The sequence below is a fragment of the Bubalus bubalis genome, chromosome 9 (assembly GCF_019923935.1).
Source record: "Bubalus bubalis isolate 160015118507 breed Murrah chromosome 9, NDDB_SH_1, whole genome shotgun sequence".
NCBI classification, from domain to species: Eukaryota; Metazoa; Chordata; class Mammalia; order Artiodactyla; family Bovidae; genus Bubalus; species Bubalus bubalis.
In genome coordinates this window covers 86651559-86678722 of record NC_059165.1, presented here as the reverse complement: position 1 = coordinate 86678722, position 27164 = coordinate 86651559, and the positions used below count along the sequence as shown (strand labels likewise).

Sequence of the window (27164 nt, the reverse complement as noted above, 5' to 3'; positions counted from 1 at the left end):
TATTTTAAATCGATCCTCATACAACTCTGATTTTTTTTTTATTGGCTGTACCACTTGGCTTGTGGGAATCTTAGCTCCCTAACCAGGGACTGAATTCATGTCTCGTGCAGTGGAAGTTCAGAGTCCTAACTACTGGACCACGAGGGAATTTCCCCCCATCCTACCTTTTTTTTTTTTTTTTTGTAATCTGGAGGGAAACTGTTTCTTACTTCTTACTTCACATGAGTAAACAGGTTTGAAATGAATTAAATATTATCAAATCACACAGCTACTTAGAGGCAGAGATAGGATTAACCCAAGATCAGATGATGATTTTCATGAATTGTCATACTGATTTTATTTTTACAAAGAAAAATACTGTTGGGCTGGCCAAAAAGTTTGTTCAGGAACAAGAATGAACTTATTGGTCAACCCAAGATATTTAAATATTATGCAGCAAATATTCATCAGAAGCTTAATAATTGCCAGACAGTACACGAGGCACAGACAACAGTGGGAATAGGGACATTTAAATCTGCGACAACATGGTCTGCTGGAGTACTTGGAAGGGGTATATACAGATCCAACATTGAAGGCCAAGGGTATTCTTTTTTCCTGGAGTACTTGACATAGACTGAATCCAAAAATCAGTAGAAGTTTTCAAGGTAAATAAAAGGGGAAAGAGGTTAAAGCCTGAGAAAGAAAGGATATCATGCCAAGAAACTTGCATGTTTACAGGTCCAGAAATAAGAAAACATGATGTATATGAGGGAGGAAATGAAATTCAGCCTGGCTGTGCTGGAGATGGAAGTGAGGCCAAAGACGTTAAAGTGGACAGGCCACAAGAATGGCTTTCTGAACCAGGCAATAAAGTTTGAGACTGGCCCTGACAGCAACCGGACTCATGGAAGGGTACTCACTGGCATCCTGACCAACAGTTCTGATCTTCAAAAAGGCCAGCCTGTCTGAAATGAGGAGCAGGAGCTGGAGGAGGGTCAGAGAAACAGTAAGAAAGCTGTTTGAAGAATCCAGGTCAGAGATGGTGCAATCATGAACAAAGATGCTGGCCAACAAAGAGAAGTTTGGACAAATAGGGCTTGCTTATTGATTACAGGCAGATGGAGATTGAGGCAGAAAGATTTTAGCTTAGCTTGGTAATGAGGCAAATCGTGATGTTATTCTCCGTGAGAGAGAATAATAAGAGCAGCAGATGGTGGGAGCGAAAGACAGGAACGGAGGAAGGGATATGTTCAACTTGAATCATGTTCAGTTAGAGATGAACGGGACGCTAAGTCAGAAGTTCAGGCAACATACAGGTAAACAGCTAAGGCGCTCAGGGCAGACAGATCTAGTTGGAGATAAATGCCTGTGTTCCTTTAGCATTTGGATGATAAATAAAACCTAGTGAATAAGTAAGATCATCCCAAGAGGAACATTCAGTGAGAAGACGGACCAGGATAGGTCACTTCCCAAAACTGATACTATTCTTGCACTTTATATTTATTGTTTACTCTGTTCAGGCACTGTTTACAGAGCTAAAGACAGAGAAATGCATAAAATACAAGTCTTGCTCTTACAATCATTATTGGGGGAGCAAAACATTGGAAAAGACTCTGATGCTGGGAGGGATTGGGGACAGGAGGAGAAGGGGACGACAGAGGATGAGATGGCTGGAGGGCATCACTGACTCGATGGACATGAGTTTGAGTGAACTCTGGGAGTTGGTGATGGACAGGGAGGCCTGGCGTGCTGCAATTCATGGGGTCGCAAAGAGTTGGACACGACTGAGCGACTGAACTGAACTGAAACTAATAAAATAAAAATACTATGACAGATCACTATAGCTTATGTGAAAAAAAGAATAAGGCAGGGTATTGAAAGGTATTGAGTTAGTATTTAAGAAAAGACCAGAAGGAGTCACCAGCAAAAACAATACTTTCCAAGACACTAAGACAGAAAGGCCCTGGACTTATTCTAGGGAGAGCAAGGGAGCCAGTGTTGGTGGAAGGGTGTGATGGTCAGTATAGATGAAGCACGAGGGTAACAGGAAGCCAGGGAGGAAGGCCCTCATAGGCTATTAGAAGGACTATGGACCTTTAGTGAGTTGGGAAAACTCATTTTGTTGCCTTCAGAATGGAAGAATAATGTGACATGACTGATATTTTTAATGTATCCTTCTGGCTATGATTGAGACTGAAGGAGATATAGGGACACAAACATAAACATCAGACTACTATAAACACACAGGCAAGGCACAGTGGCTTATATCAGGTGGTCAGGTCTGGAGATACTGGGCAATCATTAGATTCTGGATATATTTTAAAGATAGGGATAATGTGATTTTACTGCTATTTCAAAGGCATAGTAAAAGAGAATGTAAAGGAAAGGGAGGACTCCAAAGTTTGTAGTCAAAGCATCTGTGAATACAGAATTAACTTTTATTAAAAAGATGGTGAGACTAGAAGACTGTTACTATTTTCGCTCAACTGAAGAAACGGTACATTTAGAGGTTATGTGTTGGGGAAGAAAGCAGGCTATGTTTGAAGCAGTGGAACAAGGGCAGTATTTGGAGCGCAAAGAGAAAGTGAGTGAGGTCTTAGATGAGGCAGGAGACAAGAGAAGGAATCAGACAAAGGAAGGTCTTGCTGAGCATGTCATGTGTAATTTGGTCTTTACCTGAACAGTTATGGGAAGGCTCTGAAATGCTTAAGGTGGGAAAGTGATATGAACCAATCTGCATTTTATATAAAGATCTCTAGTTGGGGGCTTCCCAGGTGGCTCAATGGTAAAGAATCCATCTGCTAATGCAGGAGATGCTAGCGACTCAGGTTGGATCCCTGAGTTGGGAAGATCCCCTAGAGAAGGAAATGGCAACTCACTCCAGTATTCTTGCCTGGGGAAAACCCATGGACAGAGAAGCCTAGTGGGCTACACAGTAGTCCATAGGGTCACAAAGAATGGGACATGACTGAGCAACTGAGCACGAGTTCTACCTTGTGCTACCCCTTTACAGGAACCTCGACCCCTCTCCCACCACCACCCCCAACTCCTGGCAATGGCTGATTTGTTCTCCATCTCTATACTATTGTGATTTCAAGAATGTTATAAAAAAGGAATCATACAGCATGTGGCATTTTGAGATTGGCTTGTCTACTCTGCATAACGTTCTGACATCCATCAGGTCACTGCATATGTTAACAGAATGTTCCTTGGACTGCTGCGTAACATCCTACGGCACGGATAAACCTTCATTTGCTAATCCTGCAGCTACTCAGAAACTTTTTGATTGCTTCAAGTTTCTGGCTATTGAAAATAAACTGCTATGGGCACTCATTTGCAGCATTTTCTTGTGGTTGTAAATTTTTATTTCTCCGAAATAAATAACCACAACTGCATTTTCTAACGTGCATGCTTTGTTATTTGAGACACTGCCAAGCTAATTTTCAGAGCAGCTGCACCATTTTACCTTACCAGCAATGCATGAGAGATCATTTCTCTTCATCCTGACCAGCATTTTGTACTGTCACCCTTTTAAAATTGTGTATATTAATACCTCCATCTTTAAAAAATATATTTTTAGTTAGTGCTTGTGGTTATTATATGTCACAAAAGTGAAAGTGTTAGTGACTCTTTGTGACCCCATGGACTGTAACCCACCAGACTCCTCTGTCCATGGGACTCTCTAGGCTAGAATACTGGAGTGGGTTGCCATGCCCTCCTCCAGGGGATCTTCCCGACCCAGGGATTGAACGTGGGCCTCCCACGTTGCAGGCAGATTCTTTGCCATCCGAGGCATGTCATAAAGGCAGAAAAAGCAGTTTTGAAATACCTATAGTATAAACTACAAAACAACATTTACCATTATTGTAAAGCACTTTGCAAACCTAGACTTCCGCTTAATTAAGACGGTGGTGATCTGGTCGGTCATACCTTCATCCATGACAGCGTGCCACTGAAGTACATGCTTTGGGTACGAAGTTCTAACACTATAGGCCTGACATTGCCAGTCTCTGAATCCAGGCAAACCTGCAGGACAAGGTGGATTCTCACATATTCTGTATTGTTTTCTGGGACCATTACAATCCCTTGCTTCAGAACCTAGCCTAGAAAAGATAGTACAAATAATCAATTTTATCTTATTTTATGTTAACTACTCATTAAAAAAAAATCAAAAGGCATTGTATTAATAAGGGATAATCCTTTCTATTAAATCTACTTTTGAAAATGTGGACAGATTAAATGATTAGCAACAGTAGGAAATCCATATGTTTATTTAAAAATGTGTATTTTTTTCCTAATATTTGATTCATTTAATTTCCAAAATATAGGAGAAACAAAAGTCCGTTTGCTATGAAAATGATATAGAAGGGTAAAGGACAGAAGCTGGGGGCAAAATACACTCCCGTTGAGGAGTGTAGCCAAGAAATTCCAATGAGATGCTTCTAAGGTTTTCACACACATTTTTAAAAATCATTTGTTGAGGAACTGGGCCACTGAACCCATACCAAAGTCAAAGCATAAAACTGAAATGACTCTCACACATTTCCTAGGATCACCACTAGGAAAGATGGAGCCAAACAAGCTGATCTTGGATGCTCCTTGTCTGTACACATGCTTCGCAGGGTTTCCTTTCTCATCATTCTTAGCTTGTACTGACATTCATGCTGCCCTCATTCCCTCTGTTTCTGAAGTCCTCTCAGCTACTGGTTCCTCTCACGGATCTTTTAAACGGTGACGTACTTTTCCTAACATGTCTCTCTGCTTGGGTCAATACGGTTTTTTATTTGATTTATTCTCAAGAAAACAACCTGTGTAGTGTTTAACTATTTGCTCTTAGGAGGGTTGGTCTTATTTTCTTCTTCAAAGGGAGCTCTTATACATAATAATTTGAGAGACTTTTCCATCTTCCAAAGTGGACTGGGTTTGAAGAAGTGTCTTTGGTCCCTGACATGGTTTATCAGTAAAACCTTTTTTATTTCACACTTGAAGAAAACAATGCCCTCCCCCAATCCAGGAATGTTGCGTTTACCCAGGACACTTGCGCTCTCGACTGCTGATCCCAGAACTGCAGGTTCGGCTACAGGAACTCCACATGCTCCACTCTCCAGCCGCAAGTCCGGGTGCTGCGGTCCTGCTGGTACACTCTCCAGCCTTACACCACTATTCCAAAAGTTATGTCTTAGGTGAACAAATCAGGGCACAATGGAAAATCATTCACTGGCCTATCGAGTCACTGGAATTGCGATTAAATCAGGTCAGCTAAAGCCCCAAACGTGTGGAATTGAAAAAGACCAAAAATTAGTTGGCACGTGCTTAATGTCACAGTAATAATTCACTGGTCCAGTTCTCCCAGCTCTCATGTCAGGTCACACAGTCTTGTCATAAAAATAGGACACGGGTATTTGTATTATAGCCCTGAGAATTCAGTGCTTGTGACAGAGACAGGGTGAATGGGGGAGTGGGGATTGTACAGCCAGGGAAGAAAAACTAACATGCTCTAGGAAAAACAATAATTTAATAAAGAAGAATGAAAAATAGGTTCATATTTTGTAGGTAAGATATAAATGTAGGTAATATAAATGGAGGTAAAGATATCAATGGTAGGTAAGATATAAATGTCTTTGACGAGAATGAAGCAGACATTAGCAAATCCACCCATTTTTATTTGAAATGTCAGTGTTTCAGGGTACTCTCTCTCCTTGCAATTAGAAACAAAGCTTATGACTCACTTTTAGCACTTTCATTTACATTGCTTTTTTTTCCCCCCTAATTTTCCATCATGAGAAAGACAGCAATGACAGAAGAGAAAAGAGTATGTTCATTTTCTTTTTTATATTTATTTTATCATTAATTTTAAACAAAAGCAGCCAAAGAATTTTTTTTTTTTTGGTGGTCACTGAGGAATAGTTGCCAGAATTTGATGGAGAGATTATTATAATTTCTTTTGTTTTTTATGTTGCTCAGTCATGTTCAACTCTTTGTGACCGCATGGACTATTCAGATGATGGATCCTCCAGGCCAGAATTCTGGAGTGGGTAGCCTTTCCCTTCTCCAGGGGATCTTCCCAACCCAGGGATGGAAGCCAGGTCTCCTGCATTGCAGGCGGATCCTTTACCAGCTGAGCCACAACAATTTCTCCTTATTCCTGGAAAATCAGATCTATCATGATCACAGCAAAGATATTAAAGGTAAAAATTAACTGAACAAAAAAAAATGTTGGAAATAATAAGTAAAGATTTAAAAATTTAGATAAGTGATTGTATAATGACAAGGGTTGAGCAAGATGTTCATACTAGTTCTAAACAATTTTCTGTACCAGTGGCAACATGATTTATAAGGGATTGTGAAGAAATCATACCAATTCTGTGATCCTCAGTTTTCCCATCTCAAAATGTGAATGAAAATCATGTATAGCTAAAAGACTTAGCAGAGGTTGAATGAAACTAAGCACAATGCATAGCCCATACTGACGATTTAATAAAGATTAACCAAAATAAAAATACTAATAACACCAAATTATATATCATTATATTAATTTTATCAGTAAGTTTCCAGAAATCTCACCAAAATTCAATTCTGATTTTAAATGATCTGTTTCTTTAAAACTTATTTTGAAAATATGTGTTTAAATCTTGTTTTTAGAAGAATTTATAAAACTATGCTACGAAGTTTTGTGTGAGCCCAGTTAGTCCTTTTCTATGTAATAAATAGTTCCTGAAGATTTTCTCTAATAATGTCAAATTTAAGGAACTCTACTCAGTATTTTGTAATGACCTATAAGGGGAACAGAATCTAAAAAAGAATATATACATGTATATGTAATAACTGAATCACTTTACTGTATACATGAAACTAAGATAACATTGTAAATCAACTATATTTCAATAAAATTAAAACAAAATTCAATGTCTTTCAGATTCAAAGAGTTTTACATCCAGGTTTGGGAAGAAACAAAACAAAACCTCAATAATTCAGAGTATAATGACATGCTAAGATTGACATTAAATAAACTGAGATTTTTGTAGGAAGATTCAGCCTGAATATTGTAAAAGGGGGAAAAAACAAACCTTGTGAAAACTTTGAAATAATTTACTGGTTTTAGGGATTTCATGATGTTGTGCCATTCATGGGGGAAAAAAAAAAACAAACCTCAAAGTGAATCCTGCCAAACTTCAATTGGTCAAGTAGATTTGACCTACATGAAGGGCATTTATTTTTACCCCCCAAGTGCGTATCACAGCTCTTTGCCCATTTAGTGGTAAGCTGGCATTGAAAGGCTGGGCTAGAGTTCACAGTGAACTTAAAAACATTCCGGGAAAGACCCAGATCTAGACTTGCATGTCATTTAAACTAGTCACATCTGGGAGATGAAGAGAAATGGAAACAGATATACAAGCTAAATTTGCATCCTGGAATTGGTGAAATTCAAAGAAAGCATAGTATAATAGTTAAAGTCCATTAACTTCAGATAACCAACTCTGGGTGAAACTATGGAAAACCCGCTTTTGTGTCTTCTAGGTGGAGCTTTGTTTCAACGCTGGGGAAAGTTTTAAGTGCTTTGTTTAATTATTATATAATATATTCTATTGGGTTTATATGTAAAATGATCCTAATGCTTTTCATGAATTTTCTAGTAGCATGTTTTGTTTCATTCCTATTTTTTAGTTTTAAAAAATATATTACACAAGATTTAGAACTCAAAATTTCTCATATTGAATAATTCAGTATGACCTATGAAAATGCTAAGGAAATTTATAATATAGATTCTTTCTGCAACAGTACATGACCTAAAAAAGTTTGACTATATTTCTATTCTCTCTAATTTCTATGTGAATATGCCTAGAAAGTTGAAGAAAACAGCCAATTGGAAGAGGTCCTTGAAAATGACAAAGGAAATATTATTGTCTAATTAAATCCTCTTGTATATATATATATTGTTAGATGAAATAAGAGGAAGAAAGAAGGCAATAAACTGCCCCCTTATGTAAATTTGTGACTAAGGATATTATAACATTCATTTTTTCAATAAAGCATGATGATAATAATTTTGTCACTTAAGAACTTGGGAAAGTAAATAATTAAAATATATTATGCAGCATCCTTCAAAACAGTCTAATATTTTAGTCACTTGGTATTTAGCTTTCCTTCTCCATCCTCTCATACCTAGAAAATATTTCAAGTAAAAAACATACACTTCTTGATTTTAATCAAATCATTTATCAACTCACAGACCTCTGTTAATATAAATGTAAACACAGATGCCAGTATTATAAAGAGAAAAGGAGAAAGAAAACAGGCTGCTTTTAATTTGGAAAAGGCTGTGTATAAATAGTAGATAAATCCTTATCTCCAAAATCACTATGAATCATAAAATTCTTGTTGGAACCTTCTCAGACTTAATTATATACTCTTAGGTGAACTACTTATACAGCTCAATTAACATCACTAGACTGTAACACATTACAAATTTCTCAGCTTTGTTTCTCAGATTGCCATGTACTGAGCTAGCAGTGTTCAGCATGAGGTTGCAAGCATCCAAATATTTTAGCCCTATAGCCCTCAATTACAGAGTGTTGGAAGCTATTTTCATGATGGCTCCTACAACAGCTGGAACAGATGGAGAGTTGAAGAAACCCACATGGCCTGAGGAACCAAGAAGTTCATTAGTTATTTCAATGTACAAAACATTACAGAATCATTGAGAATATCATTAGCACAATTATAGGGAAATGAAACATTTATTTTTAATGAATAATTACAATTTTGATTGCTGAAAGAATAAGTTTATCTTAGAGAACTCAAGAATGCAATTTATTCTCATAAATATCAGAAGAAAAAAACAATAGAAAAATATTTAGGGCACCAGATTATAAAAATGAACAGATTTTAAATTGCTAATGAAGAACTAAGTAAGACAAATGGACTGTGTGATGTTTGAAGACGTGTGGCTGAATATTTGGTTATCTCTGTTTATTACTGCTTTCGTGTTTCAGGGATGACGAAAATTATTGCTGGTGCAGAGTTTTATGACTCAAGCAATAAATTACTCAGCATAATACCATGAGGCTTGCCCAATATACACACATTATTGCACTTTTGTGTATAATTTAAAACAAATCCAAATTCTGACTCTCTGCATAAGCTCACAGAAAACACATTTGGCAGTCTGTAAACAACTGACTGATATTTCACAGAAGTTCTCTATCAAGGAACCATTTTCTTACTGATTGTATTGGGTGATAAAATATTTCTAGTCCTTTTTTATTATTTGGGATTTAATTTGTACATTTTTCTTTTTCTCATTAAAGAAATCATAGAAGTAATAAATGACTACAGGCTTATGTCAAATAATCCAGAAATGTCAGGAGAAAAGTTGCATTCACCCTTACTGTCAATTGTTTTATTCCATCCATCAATTTCAACTCCCTCCCAAGAGTTAACTACTAATTACAATTTGGAGTTTATGTGTTCAAACCACTTTCTATGAGTTTAAAAATATATAAACTCTGTGTGTATACTCACATTTGTACACAAATTATTTTTTTCCTAAATCTCAAATGGTACCATATAAAGTATGAATTTTTCTGACATGTCTCTATAGTAATCACCATGTCTAGTAGATGTTTTCAAGTTAATACAGATATAACTACCTCATTCTGTGAACAGCTATACTGGAACCATTCCTCTTCCAATGAACATTTTGTTTTTTCTTATTTCTCACCATAGCAGGTGACATCCTCATATAAGTATATGTGTGTGTACATGCAAACATGCCTATATTTGTGCACATGTGTTAAGAACTTATTTAGGACAAAATTCTAGAAGTGGAATTGCTAGATTTCCATTTCTGTCCATTTTTCACGTGGATGCATTTTTAAACTAGCTATATAACTTTTTTCACTAAGTAATTCACCCCAAGTAATCTTTATGTTGTTGATTTGTTTCAAATGTAATGAAAATTCATAGTCTTCAGAGGCAAGTTTTCTGATCTTATATCTAATGAGTAAGTAATAGCTGTTCTACTTTCCCTTCATAGAATAAAAAATGGAAAATTATGTAAACTAGTGTACTATATTTTGATTACATTAGCTATAATTATAAGTTTATATGGGATCTAATTCCTTCATATTTGTAAAAGAAAATTAATTTGTATAGCAATTGAAATGATCTGGAAATATACACTAATAAATTTCTACAGCCTTATGAAACACATTTAACAACTTAAGACAGTCAAATGTTTACTAATCTCCCAAATGTTAATTAGAATATTTTATTCATGATGCTTGAAATGACAAGAAAAATTACACTCAGTGGCTCTCCTAAGATAATACTTTAAAGGATTAATTAGCCCTGAGAAATTTTACTGTTTTTATTAATTTGTGAATACTTATATTTAATAGTAAAAATATTTAATTTTTGTTAAAGTAATACATATATCCAATTCGCCACACCGTTTTAATCAACAATAAAAAATACAGCTGATATTTAAAAAACAGGCATGTGCTAAAATTGAAAACATAAAATGCTGAAATTTTTATATATAATAAAAGTACTACACTAGTATTAAGATAGATAGATACCTTTGTAACTGGCAGAAGAAAATGTCTCACTGGTTATACTTATAGGAGAAATGTAAGTTTCTTCTTAAGTTTCACTTAATATCTTAAACTTCAGATAGCACCACCAATAACTTACCTTACCAGTGTCACAATCGGTTCCATCCATTGGTGGATCTAGTTTGGTTTTGCATTCTTTCTCCCCTTCCACCTTGCACCACAACCCTGTGCAAATAACATGCTGAAAACAAGGGTATAATAACTATAAGGGGAAGGCATCACATTTTTGAGGTTAAGTCTATAAGGTTTGAGAGAGCAATTTTAATAGAACATCAGAGATGATCTGAAGAAAATATCCTTTGAGTACCTTTATTAAACTTACAGTTGAAATAGTCTATGGCTTATTTATAGTGCTGAGAAGACTAATATAAAGATAAAATGTTTCATAAATTTAACTATTTTAAAGTTTCTTAAAATAAAAACACATATGATTATGCAAGATTAAGTAGCTTCAACAGAAAACTGTAAGCTAAAAATCATTATTTATACCACATTATATGAACCAACCTAGAAGAATCAAAGTAATGTGCCTACGGTCTCAATTTAATGTCCCTATCTTAAAGTCTGTCCTCACGTATGCTTTGCTGTATGCCGCCTGCCGTGTTAGTACTTCACTGTTTCATTACATCGCCTTGGCCCCTGATGTGATACAGGGATTCTCAGTGGGCACATTTCCCATAACTGTTGTCAGTCAATTTTCCACAGTACGAATGCATCCTAGATATCCAGAATACATTTAACTTTTTCTAGGGAAAAGTTGAAGGGCCAAAAAAAATACTGGGATAAAATAGCATAAACACAGCAACACTGAAAGAAGAGAATTCTATAGTTATGGCATCCCAGAGAGATAGATAAAAAGGCACAACCACAACATTCTTAAGGACTTCTATGTCTATAGGATGGATGATGTTTCTGAGATACAAGCATGTTATTAACAAATTACACAGAAACATGAAATCCGCGTGGCATACTTAAAGCAACTAGAGTGATCTATCTTGAAGATGATTGTGTGACTACCTATCCAGATATTTGGAGAAAAGGGCAGAAGCAAGCAGGTCGATAAGGACAGAATAAGTGTCAAAGTGAAAGACAGTCTTTGATTTTGGACTGGTGAGAAGACCAGTCAGATGAGAGGATGTACATAAGGGAAGGGAGTAGTGAACAAGATTTTAAAGATAGAAAAGCCAGATCCTGAGCGCCAGGATGGACTAGGGACTCCATATTTGGAGGGAAAAAGAAGCCACTCAGCAGTTGACAACTAGGTTGATAAGATAAAAAGGCTATTTTAGGAGGTTTACCCTGGCAGTGGTATTCAAAACAGATTGAAAATCATTGCAAAGTTAAAATTAACTTACGACCCAAATCTACTAAATACTTTGGGGATGATATATTTAAAATAAATTTTCAAGCAGGTCTGTTACATCTCCAATTCCGAATTTGTTACAAATATCCAAATATTATTTTCCTATTCTTTATTTAAAAATTTAGATTTCTGAACTGTTTTAAGCTCTTAAAAATTCAATACTCTATGGCAGGAGTGTGATATATTTTATTTACACAATTTTACCTGCTGTGACAGATAGTTTTTCTGCCTAAAACTATTTCATACAAATACTTATTATATTTAGAATATGATTTAGTTTAATATATGAGCTATTGTTTGTACATATCATTCATCAAAAATTTATCCAGGAACTAATTTTAAAGAATGCCTAAATCAAACAGCTTCTCTGTAATATTTTTGACTCTTGAAAATAAGCGGAGAGGTTAACTGTTTATCATGTACTTTTGTGGACATATTTATATCTGAATTAGTGGATATCTAACCTGAGGATTTTAGTTCCTAAAAGTTTTCTTTTTCCTCCAAGACAATCTTGTTAATAAAATTTTATAATTATGGGGTCAAATGATGAATTTTCCACCAAAGAAGAATTTTGCTTTATTTATTTTCAATAAAGCTTAGTTGTAACATGAATTATTTTAATCAAGTTCGTTAGTTAACCAATGCATACTGAACTAAAAAACAAATCTTGTTTATGTTGTAGTTTTATTTTTTATTTTATTTATTTATTTTTTTTCTTGTTGATTATCTACTTTATTTTTTTTTAATTTTATTTTTAAACTTTAAAATATTGTATTAGTTTTGCCAAATATCAAAATGAATCCGCCACAGATATACATATGTTGTAGTTTTAAAATCATGCTTGTTTGTTGAACACTGTTGGTGGTCTGAATTCTGACCTTCAACCATTATCTGCTATTCAAAACAGCAGGTACTCTAATTGATTCCCACTTGAGGCACTGAGAGCATAAAAGCAAACTTGGCAGCTTTTCAAGATAAGCACAGTCATGTAGAATAAATCTCTCATAGAGGAGATCTCTTTCCTCTTTATGTTCTATAGTTCTGGGATCTTACTGTAAGTAAATTATAACCTCATTGTGAAAGGTAACTCAGATTCAGGATTTCAAACCAAACTGTCAAAAGTAAAAAAATAAAATATGGAAGAAATGGGATGGACTGTTTTCACCTTGAGAAGTGTAAAACCTCAGATATGTGATATTAGAGCTATGTAACACCAAACTCTTTCTTAAGAAGGGTTGTGTATTTTGTTAGAAGCAAATGCTCTCTGTGTGTTTCACAGGCCAGAGTCAAATATTCCTTTCAACTTAGTGAAATCTCTTAATATGTCGATTAAGAACTTTAATACTTAAAATGCTGTGCAAAGGAATCCAGGACAGAAATGTGTAATCCAGCTTCTCCTAGCAAACTAACAAAAATAATATAACATTCTTTTTTTATTCCTCTATAATAAGAAATGACCATTAAAAGCATAAATGAAGTTGGATGTTTATCTCAAGAAGGCTTTTAAAAAGTTTACATGAAAAACTATATCTTTTCAATGGAATAATTTAAATGGAAGATTAACTGTCCATGTATAGATATCATAAAATTTATCTTCAAAGACAACATGTACCCATTTTTTTATAGCAAACAGATCCATTAACATGCTCTAAATTTTATGTTAAAATAAAAAAAATATTAAGTGTATATGCATGGAAGCAGCAATTAAATCTTGAACATGTAACTCCTTGTTTGTCCATAAACTATCTTCCAAACTACAATTTCAATAATGTAATGTCTGACTGTAAGTGTAAATCAGTATGGGATTATATTTTCAAAAATAATTTTTCTATCAGAGAGCACCTTGGTATTATTAAAGATGAAAAAGAGGAACAAAGTAAGGGAAAGAGAAAGAGAGGTATTCAAAAAATAGAATACAAAGGTTCAGAAAAAATAAGAAAAAGCTCAAATGTAGTTCTTTGTGGAAAATAATAAGTGAAGTCGCTCAGTTGTGTCCAACCCTCAGCGACCCCATGGACTGCTGCCTTCCAGGCTCCTCCATCCACGGGATTTTCCAGGCAGGAGTACCAGAGTGGGGTGCCATTGCCTTCTCCAATATTAAAACTAATCAACAAAAAAGAGAAGGCAAAAATAAATACTATTAAGAATAAAAAAAATGAAGGGACATCTACTGATCATGTAAAGGCTTACAGAAATAGGAAGAGACACTGTGAACAACTTTACACCAAAGAATTTTACAATGTATATGAAATGGAGAAATATTTTTTAAAAATTTACTAAAAACTTGGTAAAATGGATCCAAGAAGAAATAGAAAAGTTGAAACTACTGTGTAACCACAGAATAATCCAAAGTGATTATTAAAAATCTTCCCATAAAGAATACAGCTGATCTAAACACTTAAATTCTCAATTTATATAAACTATCTAAAGAACAGAAAAAGAGATAATATTTCTAAACACACATCATGATGACCAAACCAGACAGCAGTTTGAAAAGAAAATGAAAATAGTGGTCTACTTCATTTATGAACTTAGATTGAAACATGCTGCACATTTTTTAACAAACTGAATCCAGCAATCCATGAAAAAAATGTAATGTACCATCACAATCGTGTTGGGTTTTTCTTGGACTACAAGGCTACTATAATATTAGAGATTTGGTTAATACAATCAAGTACATAAAAACTTCAAAATCTATGATTTTTATATCTCTCGATATGCAGCTTGTGACACAATTCAACATCCACTCGTTAAAAAAAGTTAGCAAACTAGCCACTGAAGGAAACATCTTCAAAGTTAATGGACATCTGGACATCTATAAAAATCTACAATGAACATCCCCAAAAAAACCCATAAAATGTTGAAAGTTTCCTTTTAAGATTAGGAAAATAGTGAAGATGGCATCTTGGGACAAACATTAAAAAAAAAAGTGTATTTGTGATGTATTCATAGTAGAGAGAGGAAGAACATAACTGTCAATCTAGACTTCTGAACTCAGCTAAAATTTTATTCAAGACTGAAGGTTAAATAAAGACTCTTCAAGGAAACAAAAACTGAGTGTTTACTACCAACAGATTTTCCCCAAAGGAACTTCTAAATGTTATACTTCAAGAGGAATATGATCTCATAGGGAAGGGCTGAAAAGCTCTTGTGAACCTGACAAAAATGATGATAAATCTAAATAAATATTTACTACATAAAACAATAATAATTGGACTTCAGTCATTATTATAAACATTTTTAATAGTAAGAAATACTAGAAATCTATCACATTTACATCTCAAAAACTTTATCCCTTAGCAGAAATAATTTGACCACTGACAGCTAAGTAAATTTGATCTTGTCTACTTCACTTCCTTCACTCCATATGCTTCATGACTGCTAGTGGTAGAAGTAGAGTAACAGATGTCAAGAAAAATATAGTCTATGGATAGCCAACAAATGTAGCAGCAAGCTTCAAAGGACCCCTCATTAGAACACATCTTGGTGTGTTAAAGAAAATCAAGGAGTGAGAGAAATAGAGAGAATGAAGAACTGTCAATACATACTTAATGAATCCCAGGTGGTGGTGAAGGCAAAAGAAGGGGGAAGCAGATGATGAGATGGTTAGATAGCATCACCAACTCAATGGACATGAATTTGAGCAAACTCTGGGAAATAGTGAAGGACAGAGGAGCCTGGCATGCTGCAGTTCATGGAGTTGCAAAGAGTCAGTCATGGAGACGTAGAGTTGGACACAAATGAGCATGCATGCAAAGAAAAGAATAAAAAGTGAGAAGGAATTGTTTGAAATATTTGAAAGAAAAATGATCCAGACTTTCCTTGTAAGAATGAGAAATATAAGATAAAAATATTCCCCTTCTGGAATGGTGGGATAAGTTCCCAGAAGACCAATCCTCCTATAGCTAACAAACATAAACTGTGGAATAATGGCAAAAAACAATTTTCTGGTAGTTTAAGAATGTAGAACAAAGGCAGATCAGCTGTTTAGGGGAGCTTAAGGAATCAGCACAAGTTGAGTTCAGTGTCTTTGTGGCTTTGATCTGACAGTGGATTGTGGTCATGGCATGACACAATGGTTAAAGTAACACATGCCATCTTTTTAGACTCATGAAGACAGAAACGGATGCGGTCAAAGCTGTCAAAACTTGAAGTGTTAGTTGCTCAGTCATGTTCGACTCTGTGTGACCCCAATGGACTGTAGCCCACCAGGGTTCTATGCCCATGGTAGGCTGCCATTCCCTTTTCCAGGAGATTTTCCTGACCCAGGGATCAAACCTGGGTCTCCTGTATTGCAGGCAGATTATTTACCATCTTCTTTAGCCACCAGGGAAGCCCCAAAAAGAAGAGAGTCACAGAAGCTTAGGTCTTTCTGTGGCATCTGTACCATGCATGCAAGGGACACACTCGAAATAAGGAAAAAGTGAGCTGATGTAACATATGAAGTGCTATCCACAGCAGATAAGATAGTTTCCAGTTTGATTCTAACAAACTTAATTGTTTGTGAAAACAAAACTCAAAACACTCTTTGGAGGAATATAACTGAATGCAGAGTATGTGCTGTGACAGGGGTCAGTAAACGCTTTCTATAAAGTGCCATACAGCATATACTTCAGGCTTGTAGGCTATGGGATCTCAGTGGTAACTATTTATCACTCACTGTAGTTTGAAGGCAGCCAAAGAAAATGTGTGAACAAAGAAGGTGACTGTATTCCAGTCACCTTCTGGAAGTTTTAAATGTATAAAACTTCATTTATAAAAACAGGCCACCAGTCCCTACCCCAGAGTTTGCAAAAAAAAACCTAATGCATTGATATATAACATGTTAATGTATTAATAATGTAGAATGAAAACATGTATATACAAATAAACATTCATAAATCTTCTGAATAGCTTGATTCATAATAGCTAACATACTGATGTCTACTAAGAGGTGGAACTGATGTTCCAGTGGAATACTATTCATCAAGAAAAAAGAACTGATCAGTCATACTTACAAACAGATATAAAGAATGTCTGACTTTTGAATGTATAAGAAAATGTTGTTGTAAATGTAAAGCAGTAGAGGAGACAATCACAAAAAATAGAGCATAAGTATAAAACACAAACAAGTTGACAAAAATTTTTATAAAACTAATTTAAATCAACATAGAAAGTGTTAAACTAGCTGATGAAAATGCCAAAAAATTATTACATTGGTTTAAATAGAAAAATACAAAATCTAGTAATTGCTTTTCTCTAGTAAACATATCCATCTAGCCATATTTATATCTGTGATTCTATTTTATCTGGAAAGGTTGAAGATAAAAATGTGATAAATATTAACTAGGATAATGGTTTTAATGACATACAAAATAGATTTTATGGCACAAGCCATAAAACATGCAAAAGAGAAAAACAGATCAACAGATAAAAGTCATAAATACATATGTAACTGTAATATAACTAAATGATATATAAGGAAATAATTGACAGAAACACAGAGAAAAATTAATAAATCAGTTGTTAGAGTTGGGTATTTGAACACCTCTGTTAAACTTTTCAACACCAATAGATCAATCAAATCAAAATAAACAGATATTTTGAATAGTAATATTAATATGCTTCATTTAAGATTTAGTCACAGATAATGAACTTTAAAAACCATACATTCTTTAGCAGAAGACCTAACTAGCTATTTCTCCAAAGCAGACACACAGGTGGTCAACAGGCACATGAAATGATACTTAATATCGCTAATTACTAGGGAAATGCAAATCAAAACTACAGTGAGATATCACCTCAGGCTGGTCAGAATGGCCATCATCAAAGAGTCTACAAATAAAAAATGGTGGCGACAGTGTGGAGAAAAAGGAGCCCGCTTACAGTGCCGGTGAGAATGTAAAGTGGTATGGCCACTATGGAATCCAGCAATTCCACATATGGGCATATATCCAGAGAAGAGTCCCAATTCAAAAAGATACACGCACCTAAATGCTCACCGCAGCGCTATTTACAACAGTCAGGACACGGAAGCAACCTAAAGTCCGTTGACAGATGAACTGATAAAGAAGATGTGGTATGTGTGTGTGTGTATTTATGTATGTGTGTGTGTATAAATATATATACACACACACATATATATATGAATATTATTTAGCCATGAAAAGAATGAAACAATGTTATTTGTGGCAACATAGATGGACCTACAGATTATGATATAAAGTGGAATAAGACAGAGGAAGACAAATATCATATCACTTACATAAGGAATCTTAAAAAATGAGACAAATGAACTTATTTACAAAACAGGAAGAGACTCACAGATGTAGAAAACAAACTTATTGTTCCCAAAGGGAAAAGAAAGGGAGGGATAAATTGGGAGTTCCGGTTTAATGGATACACATTACTGTATACGAAATAGAGAATCAACAAGAACATACTGTACAGCACAGTAGGAATTACATTCAATATCTTGTAATAGCCTATAATGGAAAGTAATCTGAAAAATAATATACACACACAAGAAAACAAAAATAGCACAGACTAGTGGGGAAAGTTGATGGATTCAACCACTTTAAAACTGTAGAAGGACATTGTGTATAAAAATCTAATGACACGCTTTGACACACTTTGTGAAATAATGACACACTTTATACGTAATAAGAAAGTCTCATCTAGAATACAGAATATAGAAAGAACTCCTGCAACTCAAGAAAAACAGAAAGCTTAAAAAATGGGCAAAATGTAAATAGGTAATTTACAGAGAAAGAGACCTAAAAATAAAAGCCCATGTCAATAAGAAGTCATAAAAAAGTAGTGCTAAGGGAAAAAATTAAAGAGCTAGATTATCCAGTCAAGTAATTTGCCATCCAACTCATGGACTCACATACTGTATAGTACTAACACTCAAAGAACAGGATGAAGCTTTGATTAGATGGCAAAAGAGGCAGATTTAATTCCTGGTAGTTTTATCCCACTTATAGGAAGAAAGAATAGTAAAAATCTTCAACTTTACCCATTTTAACGACAATTTATCAATGCTAAATTTATCAACAATACAGTATTCATTTACCAACAATACATTTATCAACAATACTGCATTCATTGCCCAAACAACTTCTTATCATCAAGAGCTATTTCATGATAAGGTTTTTAGTCCAAATTTTTATTGCCTCTGGAATTTCACAATGCCAAATCACAGAGACTCAATCTTCTGGAATTCTTCCTAAGGTACTTATTTCAATGCCAGGCTGTTCATTGGATCAAATGAGAGGTTTTAGAAGTCCTACATACTTTGATGTATCAAGTCAATGTAAGAGAAATTTAAAACTGGTCTTTCTATGGTACTTTAAGTCACCATATGATTCAATTACACTGGCAAGTTTTTTATACAATATATATGTAACTCACAGTGTGCCTAACCCAAAACTCAAGGCTGAATCTTAAGTTTCCTGGAGGCCTTCATTTTTTATTTTTATTTTTTAGCAAACTTTCTTCTTTCACAAATAATGTAACCCTCAAGCAGACACTTCTTATTGATCTGAGGAAGCATCCATACCTCTGCATCTTAGCCAGACAAATTAATTTTAGGTAGCCATGAAGATAACTTATTGCAGTTGCGGCTGGCTCAGGCACAAGATGCCAGATGGACTGGAGGTACCAATGCTCAGGACCCAGGAACAAGGCTATCCAAGAATTTAGCATATTCATGCAAAAGAGTGAGCAACTATTGCTGAGGGGTGAGATGTTCCACAAGCATCTCTACAGCTGTGCCTTTAAACATTTTGCAGATGTAAGCTGCTGTTTCAAGGGTAAATTTATATCATTAATTAGATCAGCACATACATAATGTTGGAGTCCCTAGTGCTTGTATATAGCTGTCAGGAAGAATAGAAGAGCAGCATCCAACTCAAATACTATGGGCCAACTGCCATTATCTCAAATTGCACCAGAAACACACATGTTGAAAAGTTGCTCTGAATTCTTACTCCTGCAACTCAACACGTATTTATAACTTATTGAAAATGAGATGGTCATAAGGATATCTGATAACTCATGTGTAAGCTGTGAAACATAAGCTATGTACTCTTATAAGTTGTTTTTTATGTAGCTATTGAATGAATATCTTAGAAGGTTACCTTCATATTCTCTGGACACATTATACAGCTAAGAATCAGTGAGTAATTGATTATTATTTTTATGAGTAAAATTTCAAAGCTATTATTCCATCATTCAGTTGATTCCTTTATTGCTTTAACAAATACTTACTGAACACTCTTAGGGGACAGAGGTACAGTGGTAAAAAGGACTGATGATGCTTTTGAGGTTATGGAGCTTGCCTTCTAGGAGATTTGTTTTGGATAAAGTCTAGATTACAGACTGGTAGATGTGGTGACTTCACATGTTTCCACCTGAACGTGTAAGCTGCTGCTGCTGCTGTCACTTCAGTCGTGTCTGACTCTGTGTGACCCCACAGACGGCAGCCCACCAGGCTCCCCCGTCCCTGGGATTCTCCAGGCAAGAACACTGGAGTGGGCTGCCATTTCCTTGTCCAATGCATGAGAGTGAAAAGTGAAAGTGAAGTCGCTCAGTCACATCTGATCCTCAGCGACCCCACGGACTGCAGCCTTCCAGGCTCCTCCGTCCATGGGATTTTCCAGGCAAGAGTACTGGAGTGGGGTGTCATTGCCTTCTCTATGAACGTGTAAGAGTGTGGCTTAACTCACAGAATTCTTCTATCTTCTACACTTATAACTACTTCACTTTATATTTTTAACTTCTACCTCCTGATACTCAGGTGCTCATGCATGTCAAGATAGCTTCAAGTAACACTGTCCCAAACTCAGTGGGAAAAACAGCAACTGCATACTTTTAGACTTCATTTACTGCCCTTGTCTTCAGCTTTTAGAACTTTTAAACATTTCCACTTTGAAAAATGTCTTCACTTAGCCTCTAAGATCTATTTTCTCTTGGTTCTATTCCTACCAATAGACTTCTTCAGAGTTTTAGTCATAACTTTATCCTTATTTTCCTAACCTCCATATAATGTAGTGATTAAGTTCTCAGACTTTGAGTGTTTCCTCTTCTAACTCATTTCATAGTGTCATAAATAATTTAGTATCGTGAATTCAGTATCATCTCCTTGTTGAGGACTTCTAGATAGATATCTATCCTGGACCTACTAACATCTCTACTTGGATGTCCAATGGACATCTTAAACTTAAAACATGAATCTAACTCTATTTTAGGGCATTTGCTATCTGTTTCTTCTTCTTATATTTTTCCCAAGATAAATGTATGGTTTGCTATCTGACTTCCTTCAGATTTCTAAACAAACATCACTTTCTTTAGGAAGCTTTCTCGGATTATCCTATATAAAATACCACCATTCCCACTCTCCTATCCCTGGCTGTATTCCTTACCTTGCTCATCTGAATTTATGCTTCTCCAAAACATTATTACCAAATGGCATATTACATACGTATTTACATATTGTCTGTCTCCCCAGCTAAACTTCAAGCTCCATGAAGGTGGACGTTACTTCCTACTGTGTTATTAGTACATAGAACAATGACTAAAAAGTAGTTGGAACTCAATGTATACTTTATACTTATCAAATCAATGATTAATTTTTTTTTTAATTTCTTCTATGGCCCTATCTACCTACCCACCTACCTGGCTACCTACCTACCTACCTAATGTTTTGCAAGCTCCACCAGTTTGGGATGGAAAAGGTGATTTTCAAGGCCGGTATCAGAATGGTGTTTTGGATTTTGGAACTAAAGTCCAGCCTCTTAGCCCTAAGAGACTTTAAGACATAACACACTTCCTCTTCTTGTTCTATAACACTTCCTCTTCTTGTTCAATAAATTGTGGCTTAGAAAGAAAAACAGGTTTGACTAATGTTACACCACTAATAAGAGACAGAACCGCTGTCAGAGCCCAGGCTTCATGCCTTTGCAGTTAGTGCTCTTCAACCTAAACTCTGATTAGGAGACGTTGCTTTTTCCTGGTTGCCCATAGCAGCCCAATCCTTTCTGGCATTATTTGAAAGCTGTCCTTAATGAAGATTATACACAGATTGAACTAGAGAAAAATCTGGCTTTAATTCCATGGACTGTATAGTGCATGGGGTCGCAGAGTCGGACATGATTGAACGACTTTCATGAATAAAAATGTCATATATATATATATATATGTATATATGTATACACACACACACACACACACACGCACACACACACACACACAATTTCAAGGGAAAAAAGAACATTTCCAGATACTTAAAACCTAAAACTTAATTCTGTTTGCAAAATGCCTAGTTTAAAACAAAGCAACTTCCTAGGATATTGAGAAACAGATTTAAGATCTCCTAACAAACTGTTACACTTTCATCAGAGGTAGAAAAAAAATACACACAGGTAGGTTAGTGAGAAGCAAAAATATGAATAGAGCAAACAGCCTAGAAAAAGTTTTTTAAAAATCAATTAAAATATTTCTTGACCCTGATGGTGTAGCGCTCTAGGGAATAAAGAAAATTCAGTTTAAACACAGGATCTAATCTAAGGATTTTCTCATACAAAAGACAATGTAAAAAAGCGTGAATTCCATAAAAAGCAGTAGAACATAGCAGTTGCATACACTCTGTTCTTTGGATTTGCATCTAGCAAACCCTCTTCATAAGCATAATCACTTAATTGTGCTATTTTAACTTCTACAAGGCTCAAAACTGTTAAACTATAATGTAGAACTGAATAATAACTATGGCATATAACTGCTGTATGAATTAAAATAGATCATAAATATAAATACAGTGTCATAAATATAAATAGATAAATATAAATACTGTGGAATGATACTAGTAAAATTTAACCAACTGCAATACAGACTTAAAAATAATTTCTAAAATTTTTAGAAATAGTATTTATGAAAAATGATCTAAAATTAACCAAAATTATGTTTGTAATTGATCATTTGCTGAGTTTTTCTAAAACTTCGGGTACTTCATAAAATGTAAACATTTTTCATTGTTCAGCTCTATCAATTTTGTATAGCACATGAACTGAAACCATCTCCTAACGCAATAGTACAATAGCAATCATAGACAGCTTACAGTTTTCCAAAACATGCTAATTTCTGCATGTAGATGTGTCTACCTGCGAAATCAAACTTTTTGACCTCAAAACATTCATTGTACCATGATGATTCAAGAAAGAAGACTGTGACCCAATTTTTGATTGTTTAAAGTCCGTGGAGGTAAGAGTGGAGTGGATAAGAAGATCGGTAGATGAGATGAGAGAGATATTATGACAGATAACAGATGGTCAACCTGGCTACTATCATAATTACCACACCCAGTGCCAAGGTCCAAGCATCCATAGGTCTGCCACATGTGCATCCTGTGTGTCCACTCATAATCACACACCTATATCAATTCCTCTGGAGGTCTGTTGTTGCTTATTACAGTCTACACATCCTTTCACACGTCACATTTAACACAGCTCCAACTTCTTTTCACCTATTTTGACCTTTTAAGTCAGATATTCACTGAGTGCCTACCATGTGTCAGCCACTGGACTGGACCCTGGAGAAACACTCTCCCCTCATGGAGCCTACACACTAAGGTAGAGAGTTAATAAAAGGAAAATAACAACAACTCTGATAAGAACAACAAAGCAGAGAGAGCATAAAATATGTCATAATGCCATATAATCTTCTCCTTATGATGGATTTTAATTATTCTGCCAGTAATTCAAGCCAGCATTATCTTCAACAAAGCCAAACTCCTTTCAGGCAATCAAAGAAAGTTAGGTACAGTGAAATACAGCTATCAATTCACTCCAAGCATGACTGTGAGTTTAAGCCTGAAATACAAAGAGTGTGCAAGCATGTGTACTGGAAAGGTAGGAGGAAATGGGCAGCAAAGCGATGAGCTGCAGGAAGAGAGCCAAAAAGAGAAAAGGAAGGGTAAATAGAGCTAATTTCTTACATCAATTAAGAGAGTCATTTTGCTCAGTCTTTCAGATTATCCTAGAATGGGAAAATTGGACTGAGTCATCAATTTGAATACTAATATACAAACATTGCTTAGTTTACCATCAGACATTTACCCTTTGCTTCTAGTTTAACTATCAGAAATGTACTCTCTATTTTCTATTCCTATAGAATATATTTATTTTCAGGATTAAATAATTAATAAAGCATTAAATAATCCATCCTCTGTAATTACATGTTCATACATTGTTTATATTACATTTTCACCCAGATATCTACCATGTAAGAGAGACATTTAAATCTTTGCTGTTCACCAGATGTAATGTTTTAGTTCCTTACAAACAGGGTGGGGGTGGGGGAGGGTGTGCGAAAACTAACATTGAAATTTTGAAACAGCAGCAGAGTGAGTGAATTTTAATTTTTGTTCATTGTTGGTGGTTTAAAGAAGTCCCCCCATGTAATTATTGTGAACACTTTGCTTTGTGGTCACTGTAACATTTGGGGTGGTGGGACAGGGAGGAAAAGTAACAGTAGTCCATATGTCCCTGGCATCTATTCAGAGCAGTGTGCAGAATGTAATGCTCTTTTGTAAGAAATGTTTTATGATTTTTAAAATAAATTTAGTGAACCTAAAAAAAAAAATAAATAAATAAAAGCAATGAACTGTCATAAAGCAAAGGTTTCCCTGACTTAAGTGTCATTTTTGAAGTAGAAATTCTTGGATCATTCCTTCCTAACTTTGATTCAATACTGACACCAATTTCTACCACTTTCAAAAAGGCAGGGGAAAAATGAAGAAACCTTTCCTAGAAAAATCCATCTTTCCGATGCTGGGGTTCTTTGGAGCACCAATACTTCTAAATAACGGATGAATACACACTTAGAAGGTTGCACCTTGATACAACTCTTACCTGCATCTCTTGACAAAAGGAAGCCAATGGCCCAAATAGAATCTGACATTGCTCATCAGCAGTGTATGTCATCTCTGGCAACTTGGAAGGAACCATCACAGAATTGACACTGTGGGGATTTGTCTGCAGCAAGCAGTTACTGGCCTTTGACCTGGCAATATGCAGATATGTGTGACATTCTGAATTAACTGCAAAAAGTTGTTATAATTAGTTAATGTAGCAATAGCAAACATTTTAATACTATTAAATATGTTCTTGCTTTTATTCATAAGCTCTTCTATTGAATGCTCATGGAAATTATCTCATATATGAGAACCATATGTTTACAATTATTACAATAATCCTATCAATATTAATAAAACAATGTTCAAGTTAATAGAACTTTTTGATTTTAAAGATCTTTCATTTGAATTAATTAAGCTCATCTACACAACACTGTGAGGTGGTTATTATTTTACACATTTGTAACGTGAAGAAGCTCAGTCTCAGAGAGTAACTGCTTAAAAGTAATGTATGAAGGTAAGAAACCAACTATATTCAAGGATTTAAAGAATCTAGGAAAATCATGCTCAAGTGACTATTAATAGTAGGAATACTTTTGGACTTGACACTGCACCACAACTTCTATTTATGGGGTAAAATTTAATTTTATCATAGTTCTGATTCATGAGAAGACAACTAAGCTAAACCACACACTCACGGGGGCCTACAGAGGAGTTGTTGCTTCAGTGAGGAAGAGCATGCCCAGATGACATTGTACATGTTTCTGGAAAGAGCTATAGTAATGTAATAAATACATTTTGGTAGATTTTTTATTCATTTGACAAAAAATTAACTTGACAATTTAAATAGTATGGAAAAATAAATTTGAGTAGCGAATTTAGCTAGTTAGGTATTTCTATGTTTCTTACTTAGATTTTTGAATACTTTAAGCATCTGTCTCTCACTTAGTGACTGGGACTTTGCATATCTCCTACTGGTACTGCTTCAGCTTTCCCTTCTATTACTGAAGAAATAAGTAAAGAACAGGGCTTTAAAGTGAAAATCAGAACAATAATACTCTTTTTCATTTGTTTCCCAACCAGGCAAAAGCTAATATTGCCAGCTGAATGTTGAAAAGAGGAGAATCAAGGACTATAATAATGGTGAAAATTATGGATTAATGCAAAAAGACTCAGAGTTTAGAACTACGAAGTAGAAAGGTGGAGCTTTTGTTAAAGAGGTTTTTGATAACAACAGATGCAGAGTGATGAGCATTGAGAATGTTTCCACAGAATTTCTGAAGAAATTCTAACCCTCTGAAGAGGCAATTTAATATTATACAACATTTTTTTATCATTGCAATAATTTTCAACCTTACAAATCATCTTGCCTCCTCTCTTGTTTGAAAATGTGGAAACTAAGACACGAGTTGGTTGAATAATATGTCCCAGTTGACACCATGAGCCAGTGGAGAGCCAGGATTAGAACCAAGCGCCTTGATTCCTAACCCATGCCCTTTCCACTCTGCCATGCCACACACCAGGGTGGTAGAGGAAGCAGGCACACACACACATTCATGACACAACAACAGCAAGTGACCTCAGTACCTTAGAAATCTCTCCAAATCTTCCTTGCTACATCGGGACCATGAGACATCACCAAGATTTTGTCCTTTAATCCATTCACCAGACATGATATGAAGACCATCAGCACATGATGGGTGGTCATTGTCATGATTAATCCCCATGCTGATTTGGAATATAGTTAAAATTTGAAAATTATATTAGATAGATATTTTAACGTATTATACCTGCAATTAAATGACAGCTAAATCATTAAAATGAGATAAATTAGTTTTAATTTTAATTTTTTATTGAAGTATAGCTGAATTACAATGTGTTAATTACTGCTTTATGGTAAATGACAGTTATACATATATATATGTATATATGTGTGTGTGTATATATACACACACATACACACACATTCGTTGTCATATTCTTTTCCATCAGGGTGTATCACAGGATATTGAATATAATTCTCTTTGCTATAGAGTAGGACCTTGGTATTTATCCATTCTATATATACCAGTTGCATCTGTTAGTCCCAAACTCCCGATTTATACCTCTCTTACCCCCTGCTCCCTTGGCAACCACCAGTCTATTCAGAGAGAAATTAGTTTTAAATGTAAAAATAAAATTAATTTCATATTATTTTTTAAATTATGTTTACCTAAAGGTCAATGTTTTTATTTAGTATAAAATATTTTCTAGATTAAAAGTTTTTATTATTAAATGTTTTTATTATTAAAATCAATGTTTTTATTATTAAAAAATT

The 27164-nt window shown here is 35.0% G+C and overlaps 1 protein-coding gene across 1 annotated transcript in view; it reads right to left on the bottom strand.

Moving 5' to 3' along the window:
• ADAMTS19 (ADAM metallopeptidase with thrombospondin type 1 motif 19) overlaps positions 1–27164 on the bottom strand; it is a 275937-nt gene that overhangs the window by 90103 nt on the left and 158670 nt on the right. The window contains exons 9-13 of the mRNA XM_006060222.4: positions 26435–26575; positions 24846–24996; positions 10675–10776; positions 5009–5139; positions 3910–4082 (exon numbers count right to left, since the gene is read on the bottom strand). Of these exons, the coding sequence (XP_006060284.3) occupies positions 3910–4082; positions 5009–5139; positions 10675–10776; positions 24846–24996; positions 26435–26575 (698 nt within the window). The remainder of the gene's footprint in view (positions 1–3909; positions 4083–5008; positions 5140–10674; positions 10777–24845; positions 24997–26434; positions 26576–27164) is intronic.